The following is a 27,362-nucleotide window of genomic DNA, read 5'->3' as shown; positions in this document are numbered from 1 at the left end:
CCCGGCGTCTCCGTCCTCACGTGGATTAGCTCAGTTTCCCTCTGCTGCTCCCTGCTCCGCCCCAGGGCATCTGCCTATCCAGGACCCCCAGCACAGTCTCCCTTCCTTTGAGGGCAACAAAACTGGAAATAACTAGCCCTTGTCTTCTTGCAGACTTAAACGCTCGAGTCTATTTCCGAGCTTTCAATTCTGTTCTCATGACCTAGCTCTGTATCTAAACCGTAACACACTACACAAACCAGGAACAAAAAACGGAAATCAGAAGGAAATTCTCGCTGCCCCAGTATCCTCCGCGTAGGAGCAGGAAACCCGCTATGTCCCAACTACTAGAGTCAAACCCCGCCCACCGGAACCGTGAGCCTGAAACTTTGCGCTGGGCCGGAACCTGTGCACAGACCGGCGCGCGCCTGTTGAAGCGCCGGAAGAAGCACCGGAAAAAGCGTCGGCAGGAAGCGGGATTACTTGCTTTTCGTCAGACCTTGCTTGGGAGGCGATTCTAAATGGTGATGAGTCAATTCCCCAGGAAAGTCATGGCGCTGGCTTCGCGGCTGTGGCGCTTTCTCCCTTCTGGGCGGGTTGCAGTCCCGGGACTTCGGCTTCCGACGCGGGTTACTGGCGGGCGCGGATCGTGCGTGCAGGGACTCAGCGGCTCAGAGGTAGCTGCTGAGTTCTGGCTCACGGGGAGGGCGCGTGCTGGCTACCGCCGCACACAGGCAAGGGTTACCCTTCCGCAAGCCTGCTTTCCTTCCTGGAAACGGCGCTGCGCTCCTCCTCCCCAACCTCTGCCTGCGCTTCCTATGAAAGCTCGTTTTCCCTGCAGAATGTTGTGGACGCTGTGAGGTGGCCCTTGGATTGTCGGGTTCTGGCCTTTCTATTAGACTGGCTGGGCCTTGGTTTATTTCCGTAGCAGGATTGGGGGCTGAAGGTAGTCACTGGTGCACGTGACATTGCATTTGAACTGGATGTGTTATTCTTTTAAAGGGTTTTTTTTTTTTTTTTTTTGAGTGCTTGCTGTGTTCCTTAGTGTGGTTGGGAGCAGTGTGAAAGAAGCGCTCAACTTCCTGAAAAGCTTGCAGCCAGGTGGGCAGGTGTTAGATGACTTGGGTGGAGAGAGAGAGGAGTGGTACAAAGCATGAAATTAACTGAGCTTCAGGTTTTTGGGGCAGGGCATTAATGAAGTTAAAATTCTAGAGGACTGTGATATATAACATTTCTTGAAGGCTTGCTGTAACCATACATTGTATTAAGCATTGTCTCATTTAATCTTCATTCCCATTCTATGGAATAAATGTTATTTTAACCATTTTTAAAAAGAGGAAACGGGTAGGGTTAAATAATGTGTCCAAGTCTTACAGCTGGGAAGATGTTGGGTTTGATGGCAGGTTGACCATCCCCCAAGCCCATGAGCTGCTTGTTGTTGCGCTGTTAAAAACATGGAAACTAGAGAAGCAGCATAGAAAGGGTAGAAAAAGACAAGGTCAGAAGACAGAAATACAGCACCTCCTTGCTTAACGTGGGAGGTAGGGCAGAGCTTGGAGACATTGCATGTTTCACTTCAGGCCACTGCTGTTAAGTGAGTCCTGATGGGGGGGGGATGTGTGCGCATGCGCGCGCACTGTTGGAGGGTTTCTCCATCAATTTGTTAAATTTGAAACACCTCTGTAACGAAACAGTAAGTGTTAAGTTCCTGCTGCATCTCATCAGCCTTATAATGTGACAGTTATTCCAGAACCCTGCTGTAATAACATTCTAAGCCAAAGGCAATAACAAAAAAATTATTTTCTCCAGGTATATTGAATTTTTAAGGAGTTGTAACTATGTATTGCTACTGATTTACCAGTTATTCATGTATTTTCAAGCCTTTGTCATTGTACTTTTTCCCAAGTTTTTCTCTAAGCATAATAAGGTCAGTACATTTTACTAGAGATATTTATTTCCTAGGAGTTTGCAGAGCGTGGACGTTACTTCTGAGGGGCTGAGAAAACATTTCATTTGACTTTTCTATTTGCAATCTATATTACATAACACCCATCTTGGAATGTTTATTTTTCAGCAAATTTGTACTGAATGATTTCTCTGAGCACAGCTCTGTTCAATGCTGAGGATGCAATGAATGTAAGAAACAAACCTTTTCTCATTTATATTACAAATTGGAAGGAAAGGTGTCCACTTAGTAAATGTAATGAATGGTAGGTGTTAGGAAAAGGGCAGCAAAGTTACACTAAACCTGATCTTGAAGGGAGGAAGAGAAAAGGTGTGAGCAGTTAGAGGTGAGAGATACAGAGTGATGAGGACAACAGTATTTTTTTAAGATTTTATTTATTTTTTGTTTTAGAGGGGAAGGGAAGGAGAAAGTGAGGGAGAAAAACCTCAGTGTGTGGTTGCCTCTCACGCACCCCAAACCTGGGACCTGTCCTGCAACCCAGGTATGTGCCTTGATAGGGAATCGAACTGGCGACCCTTTGCTTCGCAGGCCTGCACTCAATCCACTGAGCTACACCAGCTAGGGCAATGCAACAATATAGGTGTTGTGGTAAGAAAAAGGAGTCTTTTTAAGGAATTAAAAGTGACTGAAATCTGGAATGGGAGAGTAAACTGAAATAAGGATAAGGAGTCAGCGTGCACTAGTTTTTTTAATTAGCTATTACTACACAACAAATCATCACAGAACTTAATGGCTTAAAACAGCAAATGGTTTCTGCTGGTTAGGAGAAGTCCAGGTGAAGCTTAGCTGGGTGCCTCCAGCTAGTTTCTCGTGAGGTTAAATCAGGCTGTTCAGCTGCTAAAGTCTGAAATGGAAGCTGGTGCTGTGCTGTCTCTGTGCTGTGCCCTGGTATTAGGGCAGTTGGTTAAGGGTTGTTCTGTTACAGCCCTTGGGACCCAGGAATGTAGGTCTTATTGGTCACCAGAGCCAGATCTAGGGGTGTTCCCTGGGCAGTAGCTGCAGAAACTGTGGCAGTGATGTGGAGGGAGAGTGTGATGATAGTGGTTACCCTTCGTGGCACCTGGAGAGGGTCACTGTTGGTCTCTAGATGTGTTATATTAGATACTTGCCCTTTAGGCTGAAGTTTTAAGCTAAGCAAATAAACCTCTTTCACAGAGAATTTAGGCCCTTAACCAGTCAGCTACCTCTGTGATGGGCTGTGGGGTGGGTGACTCTGGGAAAGTGTTTTACACATGGTTTCTCACTTAGCGGTTGCCTAATTAGATGCCAGCCTCATTGGCCGCCTAAGCAAGATGTTTTGGGGGCTTGTCTCTCAGGTGTGGGTCTTAAAAGTTAGGGTGTCCGCTGTGGGGTACAAAACCTTTGCTGTTTGGAAAGAAGAGTTCTGTGATTGTGGATTGCTGTAGCAGGAGTGGGGTTTATGGCAAGATTGTGTCTTTGCGTTTCCTACCTGTTTATGGGTTTTTTCCTCACTTGATGTGGAGTCACTCAGCTAGATTTTGATTTTGTAGCTGTAGATTTACTGTTTCTGTAGGAGGAGCTGTGTTCGGATTCTCCTCAGTCACCCTTTTGAATGGGAACCTGTGGTGGCCACCAACCACAGCCAGGTTCTGAAAACCTTGTAAGTCTGATTTTGTTCTAAAGGTTATAGAAACCATGAAAGAGTTTTAAACACATGGTGTTTTTAAAGTTAGATTTGCATTAAAAACAACTTTTGGTTCTGGATGGCAGTAGCTCAGTGGATTGAGTGTGGGATGCGAACCAGGCATCGCAGGTTCAATTCCCAGTCAGGGCACATGCCTAGGTTGCAGGCCTTGGTCCCCAGCAACCACACATTGATGTTTCTCTCTCTCTCTCTCTCTCTCCCCCTCTCTCTCCCTCTCCCGCTCTCCCTCTCTCTCCCTCCTCTGTCCCTCCCCCTCTCTTTCTCCTTCCCTTCCCTCTCTAAAAATAAATAAATAAATAAAATCTAAAAACAAACAACTTTTGTATAGTGTCAAAAATGGATAGGGTAGTGGATGCTGGAGACGAGGTAAAGATCATTGCTATAGGACAGGTGAGCACTGTGATGGTTTGAACTATAGTGGGGGCCATGGGACTGGAAATCAGTGGTTGCAATCGAAGGCTGTTATGAAGATAAACTTAGCGGACTCAGAGGGTTTGGTGTAAGGGTTAGAGGGAAGAGGTCAAGGAATAGTCTCAGTTTCTGGCTAGAGCACAGGGTATGGGCAGTGATGCTATTTCCTGGGGGCTCAGGGAAAAGATGACTTATGTTTCAGGCTATTTAAGGTGAACGTGATGAGGTGGCCAAGGTGACCTGTGGAATAGACTGTAGTCTGACAGGTCAGGCGTTTACTTTCTGAGGTCAGGGCTGGAAATTATAGATTCAGGAGACTTTAGCACATAGTTCTAAGTAATACTGTGGTAATAGTAAGACCGGAAGGAAGCCTAGTACCCACTACAGAGGAGTTCCAACATTTAAGAGGAGGAGGAGCTGGCAGGAAGTTAGGAAACCAAGAGATGGTGGTTACACCTTTCTTTTTATGTAGTGATGAATTTATATTTTTGAAGTCTTTATAACTTGAAGCTAGTACAATTAATGTTGAAGGGAAGACATGTTTAAGAGATGGCTTCTGTTCAACAAATGTTTTTGAGAACTCATTATGTGAAAGGCATTGTGTTGGGTGAATGAGGGAAAATGGCACATTCCAACTGTCTCAGTTTCACAAGTCATTTGTATTTTGGAGTGTCACTGAGTCCTGATTCTTTTAAGTGAATTTTTTAGTTTCAGAAACATGATTTTATCCATTTTCCAAGAGATGAACAGAGAGGTCTGCTTATAGAAATCGAAGTGATGAGTACAACTGCAAACTGTTCCTTCATTAATTTACAATAAGACCTATAAATGCCAGCTCCCTAACAGTGCATTACTCCCACTAAAAAAGCCAGAATGTGGTTCATTCAGCATGATGTCAGCAAAAGAGTTGAACACCCTAGATTGGGAGTGTCAAACTCATTTTCACTGGGGGCCAGATCAGCCATGTGGTTGCCTTCGAAAGGTCAAATGTAATTTCAACTCCTTAACAGTTAAGGAGTAGTCACACACACACACACACACACACACTCACACTCACACACACACTCACTCACACACTCCTAAAATTATTTTGGCCCTTTGAAGGCAACTGCAAGGCTGATGTGGCCCCTGGTGAAAATGGGTTTGACACTCCTGCCCTAGATGTATAGTTTCCTCAAGTCTGTGCAACCTTTTCTGCTATGTGATCTTCCTGCCAGAGATTGGGAGCTAGGAGACTCCCTGATAAAATCTTAGTCTTTTTCCTCTTATTTTATTTTTTAAAGAGAGAGGAAGGGAGGGAGAAAGAGGAAGAGGAATATTGATGTGTGAAAGATACATGTCAGTTGCCTCTCACGTGCCCCCAACTGGAGACACATGCCGTGACTAGGAATCAACTGAGACCTTTTGATTTGCATGCAGGTGCTCAGTCCACTGAGCCACACTAGCCAGGGCCCTCTTCTTTTTCTAGGTACCACCATCACCATGTGTGTGCATGCACACCCATATCCTCTGCATGGCCCCATCTTGCTTCTCTTAGTTAAATAAAAATAAATGCAGAAAATTCACTGTTAAAAATGGGACTATATCAAATTTAGTTTTACTACTTTGTTGTTGATGTGTTTTCAATCCAGTCATGCAGTATCCTGAATACTCATGCTCGAGAAAGTAAATACAGGCCCTGGCAGGGGGAACTCAGCTAACTGGAGTGTCATCCAGATATGCCAAGTTTGTGGGTTCAGTTACCAGTCAGGGCACATACAAGAGTTGACCAACAAATACATAAATAAGTGGAACAACAGACTGATGTCTGACTGTTTGTCCTCTCCACCCCCTTTCTCTCTAAAGTCAATAAATAGAAAGAAAGCACTGAGCAAGCTGCAATATGCCAGATTCCTCATTCCTGTTGTGGATACTTAAGAGAAGTTGAACTGGATCAGCTATGGGATGGGATAGAGGCAGGAACGTCTCTAGGGTTGTGTGTTTTGTTAATCTGCACAGTCAGAAGAATTAGGTTGTCATTTACCTTGATAGGGAAAACAGGAATGGAGTTAGAGAAATGATAGCTGTCTTGGCTGATGAACATGAGATGCATGTGCATGTCATACTTCATATATAGAGAAGTGTTGATTAGGTAGCTAGCTGCATTTAGGATTCTGAAGTTTAGAGGAGACATCCTAGCTTAGATTACATGTGCAGGTTTTTGGCATGTTGATGGCATTTAAAGTCATAAAGTACAATCACCAGAATGATATAAATAAAAGGAGGTCTGGGACTAAGCTCAAGACTCATCTGGGCAGGGAAGTATTAGAGATGAGGAACCAACGAGAGACAAGCTGTTGCAATAGGAAAATCAAAAGAGTAGTATTTTGAAAGCCACATGGATAGTGTGCCAAGAGTTAGAATAGCAGGTGCTGAGGAAAGAGGCTGGATTGGTTACAGAGAATCAGTTTGTCTTGACTCTGCCAATGGTGATGGTTTTACAGGTTTGTACAGTGTCATGACTGCTATACATTATGTATATTCCATTTATTGTATGTCACACATCTCAGTATAGTGGTTTTTCAAAATCAAACATCCAGCCCTGACTGGTGTACCTCAGTTGGTTGGTTGTCCTGCAAAGCAAAAGGTCGCTGGTTCAATTCCTGCTCAAGGAAGAAGCCTGGGTTGCGGTTTGGTCTCCAGTCCAGGTGTGTATGAGAGGCAACTGATTGGTGTTTCTCTTCCTCTCTTTGTCTCCCTTCTCCTCTCTCTAAAAATAAATCAATAAAATCTTTTTTTAAAAAAGCCCAAATATTCATTCATGATTTAAGAGGGAAAAAAAAAGAGGAGGGAATTAACCACTGTCGAATACCACTAATGGGTCAAGTAAGAGGAGAAGTGAGAAAGGCAACAGGAAATAGAGCATCCTTGGTTACCAGCCAGATACCTGCAGTGGAGTGTGGGCTACAGATGCTTTGTGTGTGAGCTCTAAAGAGAAAGAATGGGGGGAAGAGGTTCTGAGTACAGATGACTTTTTTTTTAAAGAGTTTTGCTGAAAAGAGAAGTCAGAAAATGAGACTGAGGTATGGTCAGGAGGGAGATGTGGTCAGGAGGAAGGTCTTTGCTATAAGAAGAAAAAGATCCAGCTTACCAACATGGTATAGCTTGTTATTATACAGGTGGAAATGAATCAGCAGAGAGGGAAATACTGATGCTCCATTGTCCTGGGAAAGTGGGTAAGATCCACACATGCCTTCTTTCCTGTTGGTTTTGGGGATTGTGGCCATAATTGTGAAAAGTAGTTTCTAAGTCTATGTAGATATACTCTATATTCACTGTTTACTGAAAACTATGGGTTTGCACATCACTTTTAAAGATATCTTAAAGTTATTTACACTTTTTATGTGTACTAATTAACCATATTTAATATTTTCATCTTGTGTTTTCTTAAGACTGGTATTAATTGGTTTGGCCAAAAAGTCTGTATGTTTTTTCCATATGACAGCTCTAGTAGTGCTTAGTTGTCTTTTAACTTCATTCAAAATAATTTCATTAGATTGTATTGTGATAGCTGTCATATCAGTGTGCATTTTAAAAAAATCAAAATTGGTGAATTTTTGTGTATCCATTTTAATATTGAAGATGAAAGAAGATATGCAACATTTTTGGTGTGTTATGCTTTATTTTTTCAGGAAAGGTAAGAATGCAACTGAAGCACAAAAAAGATTTGTGCAGTGAATGAAGAAGGTGCTGTGACTGATCTTGAACATGTCAAACGTGGTTTTCTAAGTTTTTTGCTACTACTGACATTTTGGCCAAAACGTTTTTTGCTGTGGGGCCATTTCATGCATTGAAAGATGTTTAGCAGCACCCCTGGTCTCTACTCCCTAGAAGCCAATAGTGGGACATAGCAGACATACTCAGAATTTCCAAATCAGTAAAGTTATTGGTGAAAATGAAAAATGTGTCTTTTGTTTTAAGGAAAAATCTAAACGGACTTTTTGGCCAACCCAATATGTTGGTGTCTTATATTTTTTTCAAACAATTATACTATCCATGCCTCCTCAGTCCAGTACTTATCTGCATGACAGATTTTTAGATAAGCTACCTCCCTTAGATGGTATAAATCTTTTCTTAACAGGATATGCTCTCCCTATAAAGTAATAATGTAAAATAGTTTTACTGAAGTATTTGATGAGGTAAATTTTAAGCAGTATTATTAGGATTGATTGCTTTGGGAAAGGGGGAGAAAAATGATGTAAGTTTTGCTTGGTTGTTTCAAATTTTCTGTTTGATGACCTCTGACCATAATTGTTTCCACAGGTGATAGGAAACCCAGGAGCTTTCAAAAGAAGCCTTATATTCTCAGCCTTGTCTTATTTGGGTTTTGAAACTTACCAACTTCTTTCTTCGGCTGCTGTGGTTCATGCCACAGCCAAAGGTAAGTTAGTTAAACATCTGAACTCTTAGTGGTTTATGTTTGTCATCTTGGGGTTAATAACTTAGTTATTTTTAATACACTTTGAAATTGATGTTCTTAATAGGCTAGATTATTTTCTGCTTTCCTCCTCATGTCAGTCTGATATATTTTCTTTTAATAATTGCAGCTCCTTCAGTGAGAAATACTATATTAATACATTATAATTTTAATGGGACCCTTGAGCTAAGACTGGTACTTTTTTCCCCTTTATTTTTATTGTAGACATTATTACAGATATCTCCATTTTCCTTTCCCTTTACCCATTACCACCTATTCCCCACACCCTCTTCCCTGTGGCCATCACCAAACTGTTGTGTCTATGGGTTATATATACATATGTTTTTTGTGATATAGTTTTAAAGGGCTGAGGAGTTGTGGTGGGAACAAAGAATACCCTACAGAGACCATATCTGGTCCACAAAGCCGTAAGTTCTTACTCTCTAGATGTGTATAGAAAAAATTTGTCAATCCTTACTTTATAATGATACGATGATTCTTTTGTTTCCTTATTGCTAAAGTGTTAGAGCTTCTTGGTACAGTTAAAGGCTCAGTTACTTTGAGATAGAAGTACTTAATTTATAAAGAATGCAGCGTTGGCTGGCGTGGCTCAGTGGATTGAGTGCTGACCTACAAACCAAAAGGTCACTGTTTTGATTCTGTGGCTGGGTTGTGAGCCAAGTCCCCAGTAGTGTGTGCATAAGAGGCAACCACCCATTGATGCTTCTCTCCCCTTTTCTTCCTCCCTTCCCCTCTGTGTAAAAATAAGTAAATAAATAAGTAAATAAGTAAATAAATAAATAAAATCTTTTAAAAAATGCAGTTTGGTACTAAATATCAAATAACTGGTTGAAAAGTAGAAAAATTACATCAAATTTCTTATTTATATACTATAAACATTAAGAGTTGTCATATTTTAAAAATTAAATTTAGTTAAACAAGTTGTGTACATAGAACCAAAATTTCAGCATATTAGACAAAGTCTTTTAATTGCTACGTTAACATCTTTTTCACAGGACCCACTTTTTTTTTTTTAAGATTTTATTTATTTATTTTTAGAGAGGGAAGGGAGGGAGAAAGAGAGAGAGAAACATCAACGTGCAGTTGCTGGGGGCCATGGCCTGCAACCCAAGGCATGTGCCCTGACTGGGAATTGAACCTGCGATGCCTGGTTCGCAGCCTGCGCTCAATCCATTGAGCTATGCCAGCCAGGGCAAGACCCACTTTTTAATCAAGAAGGGAGTTGGGGAAGGAAGCAGAAATTTGAATAGCTGTTCAGATTAAAGTTCTGGTAGAGGAAGAATTTTGGAATATTAGCTAAAAATTACTAGTTACTGATTTTATCTGTGAGTATTCTTTAAAAAAACAGGTAGTTGAGAACTGCTTATATCTTTGTTTTTTGTAATGTATCATTTTCATGAAGGACAAATTAGAGGACTTGGTTTTGTCACTGACTCAATGACATATTTTGGCAAATAGAACAACTCAGCTTTTTTAAAGCTCCATAGACTTTTCACCACAGCTCCAATATTCACAACTTTATAAAGTTGTTGGGATAAGCATATTATCACATTGTAATATTAATTTTTAAAAAACTTGCCCTGGCTGGCGTAGCTCAGTGGATTGAGTGTGGGCTGCGAACCAAAGTGTCACAGGTTTGATTCCCAGTCAGGCTACATGCCTGGGTTGCAGGCCATGACCCCCAGCAACTGCACATTGATGTTTCTCTCTCTCTATCTCCCTCCCTTCCCTCTCTAAAAAATAAATAAATAAAATCTTAAAAAAAAAACTTATCCTTGAGAGATGTGCTCAGTTGTTGACCTTTTAAGATCTGTGTGTGTGTTCCATTATAATAGTATTTTTAAAAGATTATTTATTTTTAGACAGAGGGTAAGCGGGGGAGAAAGAGAGGGAGAGAAATATCTCTCCTTCCTGTGTGGTTGCTTCTTGCACACTCCCTACCAGGGATCTGGCCTGTAACCCAGGTGTGTGTCCTGATTGAGAATTGAACTGGTGACCTTTTGGTTCCTTAGGCTGGCGCTCAATCCACTGAGCCACACCAACCAGGGCTATAATACTAATTTTGGAAAAGATGCTCACCAAGTTAAGTATTTTCCAAGTCAAAGTGTCAGCAGAGGTGAGAACTCTAATCTTTCTTTTTGAGTCTCTCATGCTTAGTTTGTGTGTGTCAGCACCAGCTGATTGTGGAAGTGAGTACAAAGCATTGGTGCTCCCAAAAAAACAATATATGGCATTTTGAAAGGCAAAGCCCAAATTACTTTCAGCCCTTACTGATTTGATGGTGGTCCATTTTTTTCAGACCATGATCTTTTAATTTTTTTTAATCCTTACCTGAGGATATGTTTAATTTTTTTTAATCCTTACCTGAGGATTTTAGAGAGAGGGGAAGTGGGGGTGGGGGAAAGAAAGAGAAACATCGAAGTGAGAGAGAAACTCTCAGATGTGTTCTGATCGGGGAGTGAACCCACAACCCTTTGCTGCAAGGGATGATTCTCCAATCACTGTGCCACCTGGCCAGAGCTGACCATGATCTTAATGACAAAATTGCTGCATGTTCAGTAACATACAAATAATATTTTAAAGTGCTAGACCCCGGTGAGGCCCGCCTGAATTGAGTGTGGCCTCGTGCAGCCTCAGGGTAGAGGCAGTCTTGTTGTCACCTGTTTTCCTTACTCTGCAACCCCTGCATCCACTCTCTTTCCCCACCTTTTTAGTGAGCACAGGGAACTGGCCCTAGGACTTCTGTGGGCCAGCTGCAGGTGCCCGCTCGCATTGGCCCTGTGTCCCTGCAGGCAGCACCTGTGCAAATGGCAATTGTTGGGTGTAAGCTTATGAAGCATTTTCCTTCAGAGACCACTCATTGCAGTAAGGTCTCCATTGCAGGAACTGTGTCATATGGCCTCGTCTATGCCATCAGCACCTTTTGAAAAGCTTCAGTGATGAACTTGGCTTTGTGATGTAGATGAAGGCAGACTGCAGGGTGGCACATTGGGTCTTCATCCAGGCAGCCCTTTCCTGTTCCTCAGAGAGGCAACATTGTCACTGGAGACTCCAGCCTGGTGATCATTGTAGCAAACTCACACCCCAGAGAAGGAAAAATGTGCCTTGATGTAGTCAGGCAAAATGTGTACATCTTTAATGACTCCTTTTGTCACCCCTGCTACAAACTGAGTGTTTCTAGTCCCATGGATGTCCTCATGTATGTAGCCTGGAGTGTGTTCCCAAAAATTGCCACTGGAAATGGTGTAATCTGGACACTCCCTGTGTCCATTTCTTATTGGGCAGAAGCTTGATGTCTATTGTGACAGCTGTTATGGAAGGATCCCTGGAGGCCATGGAGATGGGGAATACCTGTGTGCAGTGAAGCAAATGTTTCTGGTGTCCCTCTGAGGGATCTGAACTCAGTTACAGGATCAGAAGACCCTGAGTAGTGGGAAAAGGGCCAAAAAGAAGTGATCACCTGTGGCTAGGAGATAGTGAAACTTAAAGAGTTTCCTCACTGGGCTTTTGGCTCATCTGTAGTTGATTGAAGGGGAGCATTTTGAAGAGCCTTAGGATTTCCATCATTGGTAACGGTCTCTGTGGAATAAATGTATCCTGGGAAAGAATGGTATCATAAAGATGACACTGACCCCTGATAAAGAGGCTCGTTTGAAAAAGATTGCAGAAAAACTTTGAGAAATTCAAAAGAGGTCAAGCTTTATAGTTATTTAAAGCTATCACTCTGAACTTATTGAAGAGGTGGTAGTTACAGGATTATATACCAAATATTTGAATAAACTTAAATTCATAAAAGTAGGAAAAAGAAATGGGGTGGAATGACTTAGCTATTCAGCCTTTTTATTTAGCCTCCAGGTGCTGGGTGTTACTTATTGTTTACAGTCCCTAAGTGACTGCAGCAAAGATGTTTCTGGTATTTCCAGTGTACCAGTACTAGCCTTCTGTATGTATGTAGTTGTTATTTGGCCCCAAAGTGTATATGATATATGTGTATATTATAGAAGTTCTGATTCCTTTTATCCAGTACATACTAATGCATTCATTTTTGCTGGCTTATACCTATGTTCATTTATATGCTATTCAAAACAAGTCATAACTTCTACAATGTAAAAATAAAAGTATATACAAGGGGGAGCCCAAAATAAACCGGAATTAATAAAAAATTGGGTATTTGGTCTTAAACGCTTAGATTTCATTTACCTTCAAAGTATGCTCCATTTGATGCAGTACACCTGTTGAGACTTCTTTCCACTGCTCAGAAGTTTTTGAACTCGTTGATTTTGATGCCTTTTAGTGCTTCTATTATTTTTTTGTTTTACCTTTTCCATGTCAGTGAAACGTTTCCCTTTGAGGACTTTTTTCATCCAGAGAAACAAACAAACAAAAAAGGTAACTCAGGGCAAAACTGGGTGAATAGGGAAGGTGGGGCACAGGGGTCACACCTAAAACTGCTGAACACTCAGCACCATGTGGACTGGTATGCTTCTAAATTACTCACCATGAAATGAGCAAACATGTTGAAAGAGTCTTCAAAAAAAATTCACTGAAGCCAAATGCAGCCTCCCACAACAATGCCGACTGATACAGTGACACAGATGGATTCCTAGAACACTCACCTAGTGGTGTTACAGAACACACCCACACACAGGGCCAAGGGGGGTTACTATATATAGTTAATGGAAGGACCCCTCACTAGGTTCAATTGTCCATTGCCAATAGGAAAGACATCTCTCAATGCTAGAGATTTGTGAAAAGGAAAGGAAATGTTTATTTAAAGCTATACAGACTTCAAGTAGTGACTTAATGTCTTCATTAAAATATCAAAGTCATGTTGGATACCCACAGACACCCACAGTGCTTCTCCCCCTGCCCTAATTCGGGTACCATATCTCAGGAAAAGAAGCAAACGTCCGGGATTCCATCCTGGGTTCTGACACCGTCAGCTGTGTCACTGTCAGCTGGGTTGCCGTCAGGCAGGATTTCTAATTAATCCGGAACTATGTGGCACCTTCTCATGGCCTACTGGCAAGAGTTCTTTCATTCTTTCACCCTTCTTCCAGGCAAAGTCTCTCCTGCTTCCCAGGCCACGTGGCCAAAGGGAGCACCCCAAAGCCACGTGGTCCTCTTCTACCAAAGCTGAGGGGGTCTGCACTCGGGTGAAAAAACTGCATGGATCTCCCTTACATGGCCACAGCCACGTGCACACCGCATTGCAACAGCTGCATGGTCCCTCCTCTATTGCCACAGCTACATGTTCTCTCCCTGCAATGGCTGCGAGGAGGGGGAGGTCGCCACTCTGCCAAAGCCCAGTGACAGGGCTGCGGGAGTCCCCATTCTGCTAAAGACCACGTGGTTCTCTATGGCCACAGCCACGTGGTCCTCTCTCTGATGGCTGCCAGGTCTGGGTTTAAATTCCCGAGCCAATCTTCCTCTGCAACCCCATTTCCAACTCCTCCCACAATCGGCTACACTTTCCAGCACACCTATATCCTTCTAGCTTCACTGGGCTTCCATAGTCTGGGCAGGCGTGGCCCCATGGTGTGGAGCCAGTCATTTCCAAGCTCTCATGTAAGTGCTGTACCTCAGGGGACCTACCCCCAGTTAACATCTTAGGTAGAAGTCAATCCCTTCTCCCTGGCTCAAAGCATGGCTCCAGCTATTTAACATATCTATGCAACCAGTTAAAGGTTATAGATATATTAAGTGACTCTGCTAGAGGTTAGCTGCAAAGCTGTTGCTATGCAAAACAGCTCAATGGCCCTGCTCCATGTGTCCCTTCCCCCAACTCACACCTGTGGGGGAAGGGGTGAGGACATCCTAATAGTACCTGAACACCTTGAATTCTGGACCCCATTTCAAATTCCTATTTGGGCCCTCATTTTGGCTACACCCTATTACAGTGGGGGAAGCCTGTACAAGTAGCCTGCCCTCCAGAAGATAGTTCTGTTTTTATTTTGGTCTCCCCTCATACATGCAGAAATAACTCAGCATTGCAATCCTAGCACTAAATAAAACCTTGGAAAAAATTAACATTTTAATATCGCAAGGTATACCTTATTCTGAAAACTAAATTCATTTTGTTTATAATAGAGATTTTAATGAAAACTACCCTGTTTTAGAATCCTTTCTCTATTTTGAAGCATATTTTGACTGATACAGGGTGCAGCCAAGAGGGGGGCCCCCAAAAGGGATTTGGAATGGGGTCCAGAACTTAAGGTGTCTAGGCAATAGTAGAAAGATATATAAGATGTCCTCACGCCTTCCTCCTCAGGTGCGAGTTGGGGGAAGGGACACATGGAGCAGGAACATGCAGGGCTCTTGTACAGCCACAGCTTTGCAGCTAATCCATGGCATGGTCATTTAACATATCTATAGCCTTTAACTGGTTGTTTAGATATGTTAAACAGCTGTGGCCAGGCCCTGAGCAGGGGGATGGAAGGAACTTCCTCCAAAGATGTTAACTGGGGCAGGTCCCCTGACTTACAGCACCTGCCTGGGAGCTTGAAGATTGGCTCCATGGCATGGGGCCACACCTGCCCAGACTCATGATGGCAGCTCAGTAAACTTGGAATAATACAGGAATGCTGGCAGGTGTAACTGATTGAAGGAGGAGTCAGAAATGGGGGTACAGAGGAAGATTGGTGCAAGGATTTAAACCCAGACACAGCAGCCATTAATAGAGAGAGCCATGAGGTTTTGCCAGAGTGGGGACCCCTGCATCCATGTGATGGTGAGAGCCATGAGGTTTCACCAGAGTGGGGATCCCCACAGTTTTAGTAAGGGGAACCACCATGCGGCTTTAGCAGAGAATCGCCACTCGGCTTTGGCAGAGTGGCAACACCCCCTCCCCACAGCTTTGGGGAGATCCACGTGGTTTTGGCTAGAGTGCAGACCCCCAAAGCTTTGGTGGAGAGAAGAACCATGAGAACCATGTGGTTTTGGCCAGAGTGGGGACCCCTGCAACTTTTGTAGAAGAGGACCACGCGGCTTTGGGGTACTCCCTTTGACCACGTGGCTTGGGAAGCAGGAGAGACTTTGCCTGGAAGAAGGGTGAAATAACTCTGCCAGTAGGCCATGAGAAGGTACCACATGGCTTTGGATTAATTAGAGATCCTACCTGGACAGCGACACAGCTGATAGTGTCAGGAGCCTGGATCCCAGATGTTTGCTTCTTTTCCTGAGATATGGTACCCTGAATTAGGGCAGGGGGAGAAGGAAGCACTGTGGGTGTCTGTGGGTATCCTAAAGGACTTTTGATATTTTAATGAAGATGTTAGGTTACTACTTTAAGTCTGTATAGCATTAAATAAACATTTCCTTTTCCTTTTTACAAATCTCTGCCATTGAGACATGTCTATCCTATAAGGCGGCAGACATAACGAACCTTGGGTTCCTTTTGGTAATAGTATATCACCCTTGGCCTCTTTGTTCTGTAACATGGCCACTTGAAATATTAATGCAAAGAAAAGAGTATGGATGTTTATTTAGTTTTCCTTGATTTTTTTTTAGCTTTGTTTCCTTAAAACATTACTGTATAATTAGTTGATTGGCATGTTCATTTAATTTGTTTATGAGACCAGGGGGTAGCCCTTAAAAAAAAGGTCAATTATTGATAAAACCTAGAAGCCCTGTTTTTTTATAACTTGGAAAATGATCCAAGTTTGTGTGAAAATATAACTTCATTGGTCCTTACAAGTTTTCCTTTGTCATCTCTCTCCTTTCATATGCTGTGATACTTATTTTTCATATTTTTTGAAATTGGTGTTCAAATAATTCTATTCATAAGAACTTCTGCTTAATTCTCTTTAAACCTGCATCATGCTCATTGAAACCAATTAATTTTTTCTCCAGTTATGGGATTAAATCATTCTGAATTGAGCCTTTTTTAGAACTTAACCTAAGGATATAATATGTTTTTTGATATTCTAGTTGGATGGGATTGTGGGACTCATTTTTTAAGGCATTGTCTGTAGTTACCACTAGACTGTATCAAATACCTACTTGTCAGCATTAATTGAAACACTCTATTAATAAGTTTTTTATTTCCTTAAAATAGACAAAATTTAAAGCCCCTTGAGATATGCTAGTGAGAGAGAGAGAGAGAGAGAGAGAGAGGAAGTTCACTTTTAAAATGCTTAAAAGTGGCTCAACCTGCATGACCTTCCTAAATCACTTCCATTGTCTCTTCACTTCTTATCTTGATTTCTCTTTATTGAAGATCCTTTAGAGTTGAGGTCAGTGCTCCTTACCTGTAACCCTGTGTTACTTTGGGGCCCTTTTTAGAGGCACTGTCTCCAATCCTGCTGGGGATTATTGGTATGAAAAATTTTCCTTAAATTTTAAGATGTTGCTGGTGGTTAGACCCTTTTAGTATCTAGAGAAATCTTAGAATATCTAGAATATTTAGGTACTTGTTTTCTGCTAAGTCTTCTACTGAGGAACTTCAGAAATAGAGCTATTTTACCTGCTTAGAGTAGAGTAGTATTCATCCCTGTCCAGGTGTGTCTCACATGCCTCAGAGTGCACTTAGCAAGAAAAGCTAGAAAACCTGTTTACTAACTTATACATATAGTCACATCACTGACTCTTTTTACACTGATTTTTTTTTTGAAAAATGCAAAAATTCATTCATTGCACATACTCATTGTAGGCTAAATTTAAAATTTCACTGTACAGTTGTGAGTGAATTAATATCTCAGTTTATCTTGAGATATGTATTGATTACTTATGTTGAAGAGTATTTTTTAAATTGTACTGATTATGCTATTACAGAAAAAGTAATGTACTTCAAAAGTTTAGTCCATTTTATAGAATATGGTCTCTTTATGTCAGTAACATAGCTTATTTTTAAATATTTTCAGGAAAAGTACAGAGCATTAAACAAGTAAAAAAAAATACAGCTGATTTACAGAGATGTCAGTGATCTACATGCTCCCACCTTAGTGCCTATGTGAGTCTGTAGTATCAGAGTAAGTGCATCTTTTCTTACAAATTACCCACTAAATGAGTTTAGAAATTTCTGTTTACAGTCAGGAAAAAACATTTTTAAAATCTGGATACTATAGCTTATGGTACTGTATATAATAAAGAAATTGGAGATAAGTGATAAGTTAAATTATTTTAAATTATTCACTAGATTTCTACATTTAAAAAAAGTTACATGGGTGATGATTGTAGAGTTCCTGGATCATGTTAAGGACAATATCTCTATCAGGCTCCTCAGAGTGTGGAAGATAAAATCAATGAATAGAATTAAATGTGACTTTTCTATTTATACATGCCATATACACATTTCAATATGCCAAGTCAGTGTATTTAATGTTATAAACATAAACAAGTTTCCACACACTTAGTGACTTACTGTCTTCCAGTTCATAGTGCAGAAGCCCCAAATGGGTCCCACGCTGTTCAAGTCAAGGAGTCAGCAGAGCTGTGTTCTTTTGGAGGCTTGAAGGGAGAATGTTCCTAGTGTTTTCAGCTTTTAGAGGTTTCCCACATTTCTTGACTGAAAACCCCTTTCTTCCCTATTCATAGTGATATATCACTCTGACCTCAACTCCATTGTCATAGTTCTCTGACTTTTTTCTTCTGCTTCCCTTGCCCACTTTTTGGGACTTTTGTTACAATCCTGGATGCACCTGGCTAATTCAAGATCATTTCCTATTTTGAGGTTAGCTGGTTAGCAACCCTAATTCCATCTATGAATTTAACTCCCCTTTATTATGTAGGCTGCACATTTTTATAGGTTCCAGTGATGCAGACTCTGGCCCTCCTGAGTCTATGTGTTGTGGATGCGGTACACAAACTCACACAGACTGCCGACTCCTGTGGAGAAAAAGGGATGGCATGGCCACCCTCTCGAGGAGAGCGCACTGACCCTTGCCTGGACAGGCTTTTACTGCTTTCCAGTTGCATTACATCAAAAGATTCTCGTTATTTCTAGATTTAGTTAAGGGATTATTTCTTACAGATAGCAAAAAAAAAAAAGAAAAAAAGCAAATGCAAGGGAACGATAAAAATGATTGATTTGGTTACATTTTGTCCTTGGGGCATCTTAGCACAGACTTTAGGGAGTTGCTTCAGAGATAAACATTAAACATCTGCATTCTTAGCTCAGAGTGAGGGAGTTTTAGCAAAAACAAGTCTCATAGCAGCCTAGGTACAATGCAGACCTGATTCCCCATGGGAAAGCCAATCTGCACACCTGGCTCCTGTGTGCTGCCTTCCATTGATCGGTTTTCTGGATCAGTACTGGACTACATTTGCCATTGCCATGCTGATCAGTTCCCCATATTCCAGGGATTGGGATGTGGACATCATGAAGGTCACAGTTCTGTTTACCACAAAATATTGACTAAGAATGTTAAGACTTACTTGACTCTTTTTTAAAGAATCTTTGGCTTGTTACAAACAAATTTGGAGGATGAGCCACTGATAAAAATATAGAATAAAATGGAAGCCACTTAAGAAAATTAACCAACTGTGTGATTATTTGGCTAACTGGGTTAGCCAAAAAGCCTGTTTAGTTTTTTCCTTAAAAGACTTATTTTTCATTTTCACTAATAACTTTATTGATTTGGAAATTTTGAGTATGTCAGCTATCTCCCACTATTGGCTTCTAGTGGGTAGAGGCTAGGAGTGCTGCTAAACATCTTCCAATGCATGAGACAGCCCCACAGCAAAAAATTTTTTGGCCAAAATGACAGTAGTACCAAGAGACTTTGCAAACTACTTTTGATAGGTTCAGTCAGTCACAGCATCTTCTTCATTCACTGCACAAATCTTTTTTTGTGTTTCAGCGTTTTTACCTTTCTTGAAATAAGGTATTATAATAAAGTATAATATGCCAAAAATGTTGCATATCTTCTTCTGTCTTCAATATTAAAATGGATGCACAAAAGTTCACCAATTTTGACTTTTAAATTCACGCTGATATGACAGCTGTCACAATACAATCTAACAAAATTGCTTTGAATAAAGTTAAAGACAACTAAGCACTACTAAAGCCATCATACAGAAAAAAATGAAACATTTTGGCTAACTCAGTATTAAACTTTGGCCCCTAAAGAGATTGAGATAAGATTAAAGAAGAAAAGACTTTAAGGGTTTCTTCGCTGTTGTCATTTAATTTTTCTTAAACTAGTATGATTATATCATGATGTTAACAATAAAAAATACTTCATGTGCTTTTCTCATTTTTTTCTTTTTTGATGATTTAGGTTTTAATATTTCAAAAATTTAACCTCAAACTATGATTAATTAAAGCATTCCAGTATAAATAACAAATTAAACTCAATACATTGGAATATTGGTTCATTTATAGGATTGACTAATAAGCACCCTTATAAAAAACAAAATTCAATGTCTCTCTTTAGTGACAATTAGAATATCTTGAAATATTCTAATATTTAATTTTTACCAGTAACTGGTCAACTTCAGAGCCTTATACTGTCTATAAGGTTTATGTGTTTGGGGATAATGTCTAATCTAGTAAATGAATTGGTTGGAGTACAGTGTGAATCAGGTAAGTTTCAGATTCTCCATACAGTTAATTCCATCTAAGTTTTTGATGACAGATTTGACTCTTTTTCTGTAAAGTATCTATATAAGTCAGGTGATAAAGTGAATCTAGTAAAACTGTGGTTCAGTACGTGCAAATTAATAATTTTCAATACTGAAAGTGGATGGTACTTAACAGTGGCAACATCAAAGACTGGAGGACAAGGGTACCATAACTTGTCACAGGAAGTTCCTTTTCTCATTAAAAAGTATACCAATTTTAGTACCAAAATAAGTTGTCTAATTTTTTTATTTTCCATGGTATAAATAAATCACTGGCTATGATAGTTTCATAATTATTTCTATTACACTTGTGCTTAGATACTAAAGATTTTGGATCTAATTTTCTTTGCTTATATATGAGTTTGTGTTTCTTAGAATTGTTGTTATCTGGCTTGGGAAGACCTACTTTACTGTGCTATTTTCATTTATAGTCTTCAGAGTTGAAGAAATACTCCAACAAGCAGACTACCTCTATGAAAGTGGAGAAACGGAAAAACTCTATCAGTTGCTGACCCTGTACAAAGAAAGGTGAGCAGAATGTGATGGGCCTGGGTTTGTGGTTTCCTCAACATTCTCATGTTATTTAACACTTAAAATGAGTCTTAGTGCTACGAGTCCATAGTTTTTTAAAGATTTTAACTTCAAAATAGTATTGCTTTTTTTTTTAAAGATTTTATTTATTTCTAAAGAGAAGGGAGGGGAGGGAGAAAGGGAGAGAAACATCAATGTGTGGTTGACTCTCAAGTTCCCCCTACTGGGGACCTGGCTGCAACCCAGGCATGTGCCCTGATTGGGAATCAAAACAGGGACAGGCCAGGGCTCAATGCACGGAGCCATACTGGCCAGGGCCAAAGTTATATTTCTTAGAGCTTCATTTGTAGCAGGCCATTTCTTTCTTATGTTAAATAATCTGCAAATGCTGTATGTATGTCATTGGTTTAGAAAAGGTTGTTCTACTTAGTATAGTAGAATATTGAAATGCTTTTTCTATTTTGTTTGCTTTGGATCATACAAGTTAAGTTGCTGAATATGTCATCTATATTATATATTTTCATTTCTTATAAATTAATTTCTTAATAGGTACAAGATTTTAATGAATTTGGGTGGTTATATGACTCCAATGAATGGTATCTGTGTATCATGTTAGAAACTCAGTCTTTAGAGAAACTAAAAATACCTCCTTTTAAAAAAAATAGTTTACTTGTTCAGTCCAGAGCATCAGTGTGTATTCATTTAGGGGGAAAATAGAGGTAGGGTAGATCCACCCCTAAAAAGTGAGTCAAATAAGGCATTTCCAGGTCACTGATTAACCTCATCTCCTATTCTACTGCCTTTCTTAGATTCTCAAGACTCATCATTTTACTTCCTAAATGTCTATAGGACCCATCTCTCCTTCCATGGTTCCCTCAGTAACTTGAGAAGGCTGGCTTGGCATTTTAAGGTCACTTCAGTAATCACTTGAAAAGTAAGCTGTTAGGTAGTTACTCCGTATTCATTGAATTATAAATAAACTGTTGCTTCCTTTAGTTTAAAAATTTTATGTGAATACCACTTTTTGTTAAGAAATACAGGGAAAGGCAAAAGTAGGTTTATAGTTGTGAGTATATAAAACAGTTTATTATTTATTATTGTATTATTTTCCATACTAACAACTATGAAGCTGCTTTTGCTCACCCTGTATATAATACAGTAGGCTTAAAGGCAGATATTTAATAAAAAGGAATTTAAGGCTAGTTTTAAAACTCTTTCTAGTTCTTAATTTTGATTACTGTTTTATTTATTAAACATTTATTATTTTATATAATTATATTTAAGTGGAAGTTCTTCAAGGAGTCGAGTGCCCTTACTTGAAATATGCCTTGTCTTGTGGCATGAATTCATTTGGAGGTTACATTGTACTCAGTCATTCATTAATACGTACTTATCATATATCTGTTCTGTGCCAGACACTGTATGTGGGGTTACGGTACAACAATTTTGTATTTTAAAACAGACCCTCTTTGTCAAGTCGATGTGTATGATGTGCTCTCTGAAGCCCAGTGTAAGTAGTAAGCCTCAAGTTATATGTTGCATATTATAGGGCAAGTGTTTGGAGAATTCAAATGCAAAGATATTTTCTAAGGAAGGTAATATTTCAGATACAGTAAGTTAATATTTATGTATAATACTAAATATTGTGTAAGTAATTTCTCATTAAAGAAAGCTGTGGGAGAGAAAATAACAAATTTAACATGGATAATGGCATTTGATACCATGTTGCTTGCTATACCCTCACTGTCCTGAAAGACCATATGTATTCATTAGTGATGTGACCTTTGACAGTTTTTAAAAATGCAAACTAAAGTGGTAGTTTTATATCTACTTCAAATTAGTGAAGATGCAGAGTTACTGTGGCGTTTGGCTCGGGCATCACGTGATGTGGCTCAGCTTAGCAGAACCTCAGAAGAAGAGAAAAAGGCCCTGGTATATGAAGCCCTAGAGTATGCAAAAAGAGCACTAGAGAAAAATGAAGCAAGTTTTGCGGCTCATAAGGTAAGCTGCCTAAAGTAACAATGGTTACCATGTACTGAGGGTTAAACTGGTCTACATCTATCAGTTATCCCCAGTTTACATGGAAAGATCATTCTCTATGTTAAAGTAAGGAAGAGAGATGTTTTTATAACACTTTCTTCAAAAAGAAGTTTTTTCCTTTTTAGTCTTGAATACTTAACTCTACCTTCATAAGTTTATTTGATAAATTATTTCTGTGAATGCTTATTTTCATGAATTACCTATATCTTTACTCCTAGTAGTACAAAAATTTGACAGATTTTTTTCTCATTTTCCTCACATTCTATATCTGTTCTGTAAGACCAAGTATAACTTTTCACATATAAGCACCACTACTTTATGGATTTCCTAACTGGATAGAACAATGGTTTTCAATGGACACTGGGGAGAATATGAGGTATTATTGATATTTTGGATTACAGTAGGGTGAGCCACAGGGATCAAAGGGTGGGTGGCCCTTATAGTAGAGAGACCAGAAAGTCTGAAATAGCTGTGTGACTCCTTGCATGTGGTATACCAGCTCGTGCCAGGAAGCAGGCAGCGCATTGGGCAGTCTGTACTTTTCTTGAGCCCTGTAGAGGAGGTGCCAATGCAGAGTGGCTTCCCACTCATTTGTCTGAGTCAGATTCAGGATGTAGGTCTTGTGATTCAGGACCACATGAGAGCTTCCCAGGTAGTTGTCATCTGTTTGGTAGACCTGTAACCAGGATTAAGGCTGATGTAAGTGGTGGTGCTAGGTGCCAGAAAGACTATAGATAGCAGCCAGCCCAGGGTTTCCTTGTCATAGAAGACTTCAACCTCATTCATGTGTGTGTGGCCAAAGAATTGACCAGCCAAGGTGTTCTTGTACCTGGCTACAATTCAGCAATAATTCCAGCTCCTGCTCTTCAGGTAGTGCTCTAGGAGTATGTGGCCAATTACCATATTTTACCATGTGTAACACGCACTTTTTTCTCCAGATTTTTCAGGGAAAAATAAGGATGTGCATTACACATGGGTAGTACTAATTTTGTATCTGTATAAATGTTTTTAATTCTTCTATTTATGCTTATGTGTTAAAAGTATAACTAGAAAGCAATAATGATATCCATATGTTCAAAAATAAGTGCTAAAATTCCTTTATAATACAAAAAGTATCTAAGTATAAATAATTAAATTAACAAATTAAAGTGGAAGACTTCTTTCTCTGAAAGTTCGAGCCGGAAACATGGGTGCACTTTATACATGGGAGTTCATTATACATGGCAAAATATGCTATATGCATCTTGTCTCCTCGGCAGCCTGAAGCTCCCCCACCAGCTACTGTAACTGTCCATTGTGCTCTGTGGAGTTGATCAAATGCCAGAAGTTCTCATGGGAACAAAAATTCACATTGAGCGAGATGAGGTGGAGGCTGGGGCATGGGGAAAGGGTATAGAACCCCCAATTCTGAAACAAAGTGAGCATGATCCTCTTTGTCCATTTCTTTGCTAGACATTTGGATGGAGGGCAGAGTCATACAGAACATCATCTGTAGCTTTAAAGAGCTCTTATTCTAGCTGAAGACCAAACAGCATGATGATAGGGCCCAAGTGCCTGAGGAGAATGGTTCAGAGGACTAAGGACTTGAGGAGTTCAGGGTAGAGAGAAAAATGAGCTAGAATGGAAAGCAAAGTCCACTCAGGAAAGAAGACATGGGCCTGGGTAAGTTGGGCAAAGGTGGGATGTTAAGTTGGAGCGGAAGGCATTCTAGAGAGGGCCAGCATGAGCACGGCTGAGAATAGTATGGAGAGGGTATGCTGCCACGATGTACTTTTAAAGTTCTGTTATTAGGAATGTAAACATTCAATATTGTTTCATTTTCTCGATGCATTGACCTCTATCATTGTAAAATGATAATTTTTATCTCTAGAATTATTCTTTGTTTTATTCCTACTATGTCTGATATTAATGTAGCTATTCTTTTCTTTTAATGTTAATATGTTATATCCTTTTCTGTTTTTTAATCTATTTGTGTCTTTATATTTAACATATACTAATTTTTAAAAAAGATTTCATTTATCTTTAGACAGGGGAAGGGAGGGAGAAAGAAGGAGAGAAGCATAAATGTGTGGTTGCCTATTGTGTGCCCCCTACTGGGGACTTGGCTTGCAACCCAGGCTTGTGCCCTAACTGGGAATTGAAGTGGCAACCCTTTGGTTCGCAGGCTGGCACTCAGTCCACTGAAGCACACCAGCCAGGGCAACATACACTTTTTGAAAGCAGGTGATAAGTCTTGCTTTTTTGTCCTTTTGCTAACATTCTTTTAAAAAAATTCATTTTTCAATTGCAGATGACATTTAATATTATATTAGTTTTAGGTGTACAACATAGTAGTTAGGCATTTATATATCTTACAAAGTGACCCTTCGATAAGTTTAGTACCCACCTGGCACCATACAAAGTTATCACGATATTATTGACTAGATTCCCTATGCTGTACTTTATTACATCCCTGTGATTCTTTTGTAACTACGAATCTGTACTTAATCCCTTCATTTTTTTCACCCAGCTCCCAAACCACCCCCCCATCTGGTGACCACCAGTTTGTTCTCTGTATTGATGAATGTTTCTGTTTTATTGATCTTTTTTATTTTACTAAGATTATGTATTATTTTTAGGGAGAGGGCAGGGATAAAGAGAGGGAGAGAAATGTGTGAAAGAGAAATATGAATTGGTTGCCTCTTGTATGCAACTCAACTGGGAACCAATCCCACAACTCAGGCATGCGCCCTGACTAGGAATCAAACAGGCTGCCCTTCACTTTGTGGGATGATGCCCAACCAGCTGAGCCACACCAGTCAGGGCTGTTTTGTGCAGTTTTGTAGATTCCACATATCAATGAAATCACATGGCTTTTGTCTTTCTCTCCCTGATTTATTAGCATAATATCCTCTAGGTCCATCCATGTTGTTACAAATGTAAATTTTCATTCTTTTTATGACTCAGCAATATTCCATTGTATTTATGTACTGCCTTTTTATCCATTTGTCTGTCGATGGACACTTAGGTTGCTTTGATATCTTTTTGATGCTATTGTAATTTATATTATCTTAATTTCATTTTCAGGTTGTTCATTGCTAGTGTATAGGAATGCAACTAATTTTTGCATATTGATTTTTATATCTTATAGCTTTGCTAGACTCATTTATTGTATAGTCTTTAGGGTTTTCTATATAAGATCATGTCATCTATAAGTAGAGATAGTTTTACTCTTTCCCTTCTTTATCTTGCCCAACTTCCTTGGCTAGAGCTCACAGCACAATGTTGGAATGGCAATTCTTGTCTTGTTCCTGATTGTAGAGGAAGCTGTTAGGCTTACCTTGTCTCTCAGGTGTCACTGTTGCTTATGTGTGGTATCTCAAAAATCTTTATTATATTTTGTCTGGATTTTTAGTGTTTCAGGCAAGAAGGTAAATATAGGATCTGTTATCCCTTTTTGACTAGAATATCTGCTTAAAAGTTTTCTTTAAAGATAATGTGAATTCATTATAGACAATAGCCATTTTGGAAATCAAAGTGTACAAATATGGAAATAAAAACCACTCATGATCACCCCTCCTACCAACAACTCTTAATGATTGATCATGAACTAATTGTAAATCACGAAATGCCAACTTAGGGGAGAATGTGTTTGCTTTGCATGTAGGTGATAGTTAAGTATGTAAGAGAAGGTGATTTTACCCAGAGCCCTGAGATGTGGCAGAAGCTCAGAGCACCAGGTTTGAGACCCCATGTGACCCCTCCAGTCATCTGGATTTAGACTATTAGAGGGGTATGTCTGTGAAAAATAGTATTTTTATTTTTAAGAAACATTGAAAGATACAAAGTATTTTGGTGGGGAATAGATCAAAACAGAAGTTTGTTAAAATCTTTCTGGTTAAAATAATTAAAATCCCACAGAAATAAGCTCAAACAAAAAAGGGAGGTGTTTATTCTGAAAACTATTGTATTTCACAGAAAGCAAAGGCAGGTGTATTTAAAATGGTTTCCAGAAACACTGGCTCAATTGATCTGAGGCTGTGGGCTCTTCTCTGCAGCTTTGTCACTAAAGACTTTTTCTTATCCTGAGTTCTGTGACTTTCCATAGCACCTGGATTTACAAAGCTTGGATAGTTTGTATTCAATTCTTAGAGAAAAAACTCAGATTGTCTCAGTTTGTGTCTGTTGTCCAAGTATGGCTGTGGGTCACAATTGACAGATGGCAGCTGTTATTACTATAATGATGCAGATGTGGAGACACAGCTCCCAGAAAAAGGATGAGAAAATAAAATGAGTTATGGAATTGCAGGTTTTTCTAAATTTATACTCAGACTATAGACATGAATCATTACTGTATTGTGTTGATGACTTCCTCAGAGATTAAATCCTCTCTGCTCTCTGATTTGTACTCTGTTTCTCTGTAAAGATGTGCCATCCTTGAGTTCCTAAGGACCATGGCCACTTTTCTTCATATATTTCATGTATATAACATGGTATTTACGCTCAATGAGAGTAACATGAGAATGACTACTGAGGAATAATTATTCACTTTTACCTTGTATTGAATGGACTATTAAGTATTGTTCTTCTTACACCTTTTTTCTTTTATTTTTAGTGGTATGCGATCTGTATTAGTGATGTTGGAGATTACGAAGGCATCAAGGCTAAAATTGCAAATGCCTATGTTATCAAGGAGCATTTTGAGGTACTGCTGAATTGAAAAAGCCATTAGCTTTCTGAGTAGATTTGCT

At 39.7% G+C, this 27,362-nt stretch overlaps 1 protein-coding gene and 1 long non-coding RNA gene across 10 annotated transcripts in view; one reads left to right on the top strand and one right to left on the bottom strand.

The window, feature by feature from the left end:
- Positions 1 to 445: 445 nt before the first annotated feature.
- RMDN1 (regulator of microtubule dynamics 1) overlaps positions 446 to 27,362 on the top strand; it is a 43,873-nt gene continuing 16,956 nt past the window's right edge. For 2 of the 9 annotated variants that reach the window (XM_036031096.1, XM_036031092.1), the window contains exons 1-5: positions 450 to 713; positions 8,325 to 8,442; positions 20,493 to 20,589; positions 22,434 to 22,593; positions 27,227 to 27,316. In XM_036031096.1, coding sequence (XP_035886989.1) covers positions 501 to 713; positions 8,325 to 8,442; positions 20,493 to 20,589; positions 22,434 to 22,593; positions 27,227 to 27,316 — 678 coding nt within the window. In that variant the 5' untranslated portion in view covers positions 450 to 500. Of the gene's footprint in view, positions 714 to 8,324; positions 8,443 to 20,492; positions 20,590 to 22,433; positions 22,594 to 27,226; positions 27,317 to 27,362 lie in introns of all 9 variants that reach the window. The other 7 variants (XR_004904337.1, XM_036031090.1, XM_036031097.1 and 4 more) reach the window with 6 other exon arrangements.
- On the bottom strand, positions 7,788 to 27,265 carry LOC118501701. Its single transcript, XR_004904339.1, has 3 exons — positions 27,129 to 27,265; positions 18,874 to 18,877; positions 7,788 to 7,798 (listed from the first exon to the last, which is right to left on the bottom strand). It is a non-coding gene; the product is annotated as an uncharacterized LOC118501701 (long non-coding RNA).

Source organism: Phyllostomus discolor, chromosome 7, assembly GCF_004126475.2.
Source record: "Phyllostomus discolor isolate MPI-MPIP mPhyDis1 chromosome 7, mPhyDis1.pri.v3, whole genome shotgun sequence".
NCBI classification, from domain to species: Eukaryota; Metazoa; Chordata; class Mammalia; order Chiroptera; family Phyllostomidae; genus Phyllostomus; species Phyllostomus discolor.
This window is presented reverse-complemented; position numbering and strand designations above follow the sequence as displayed.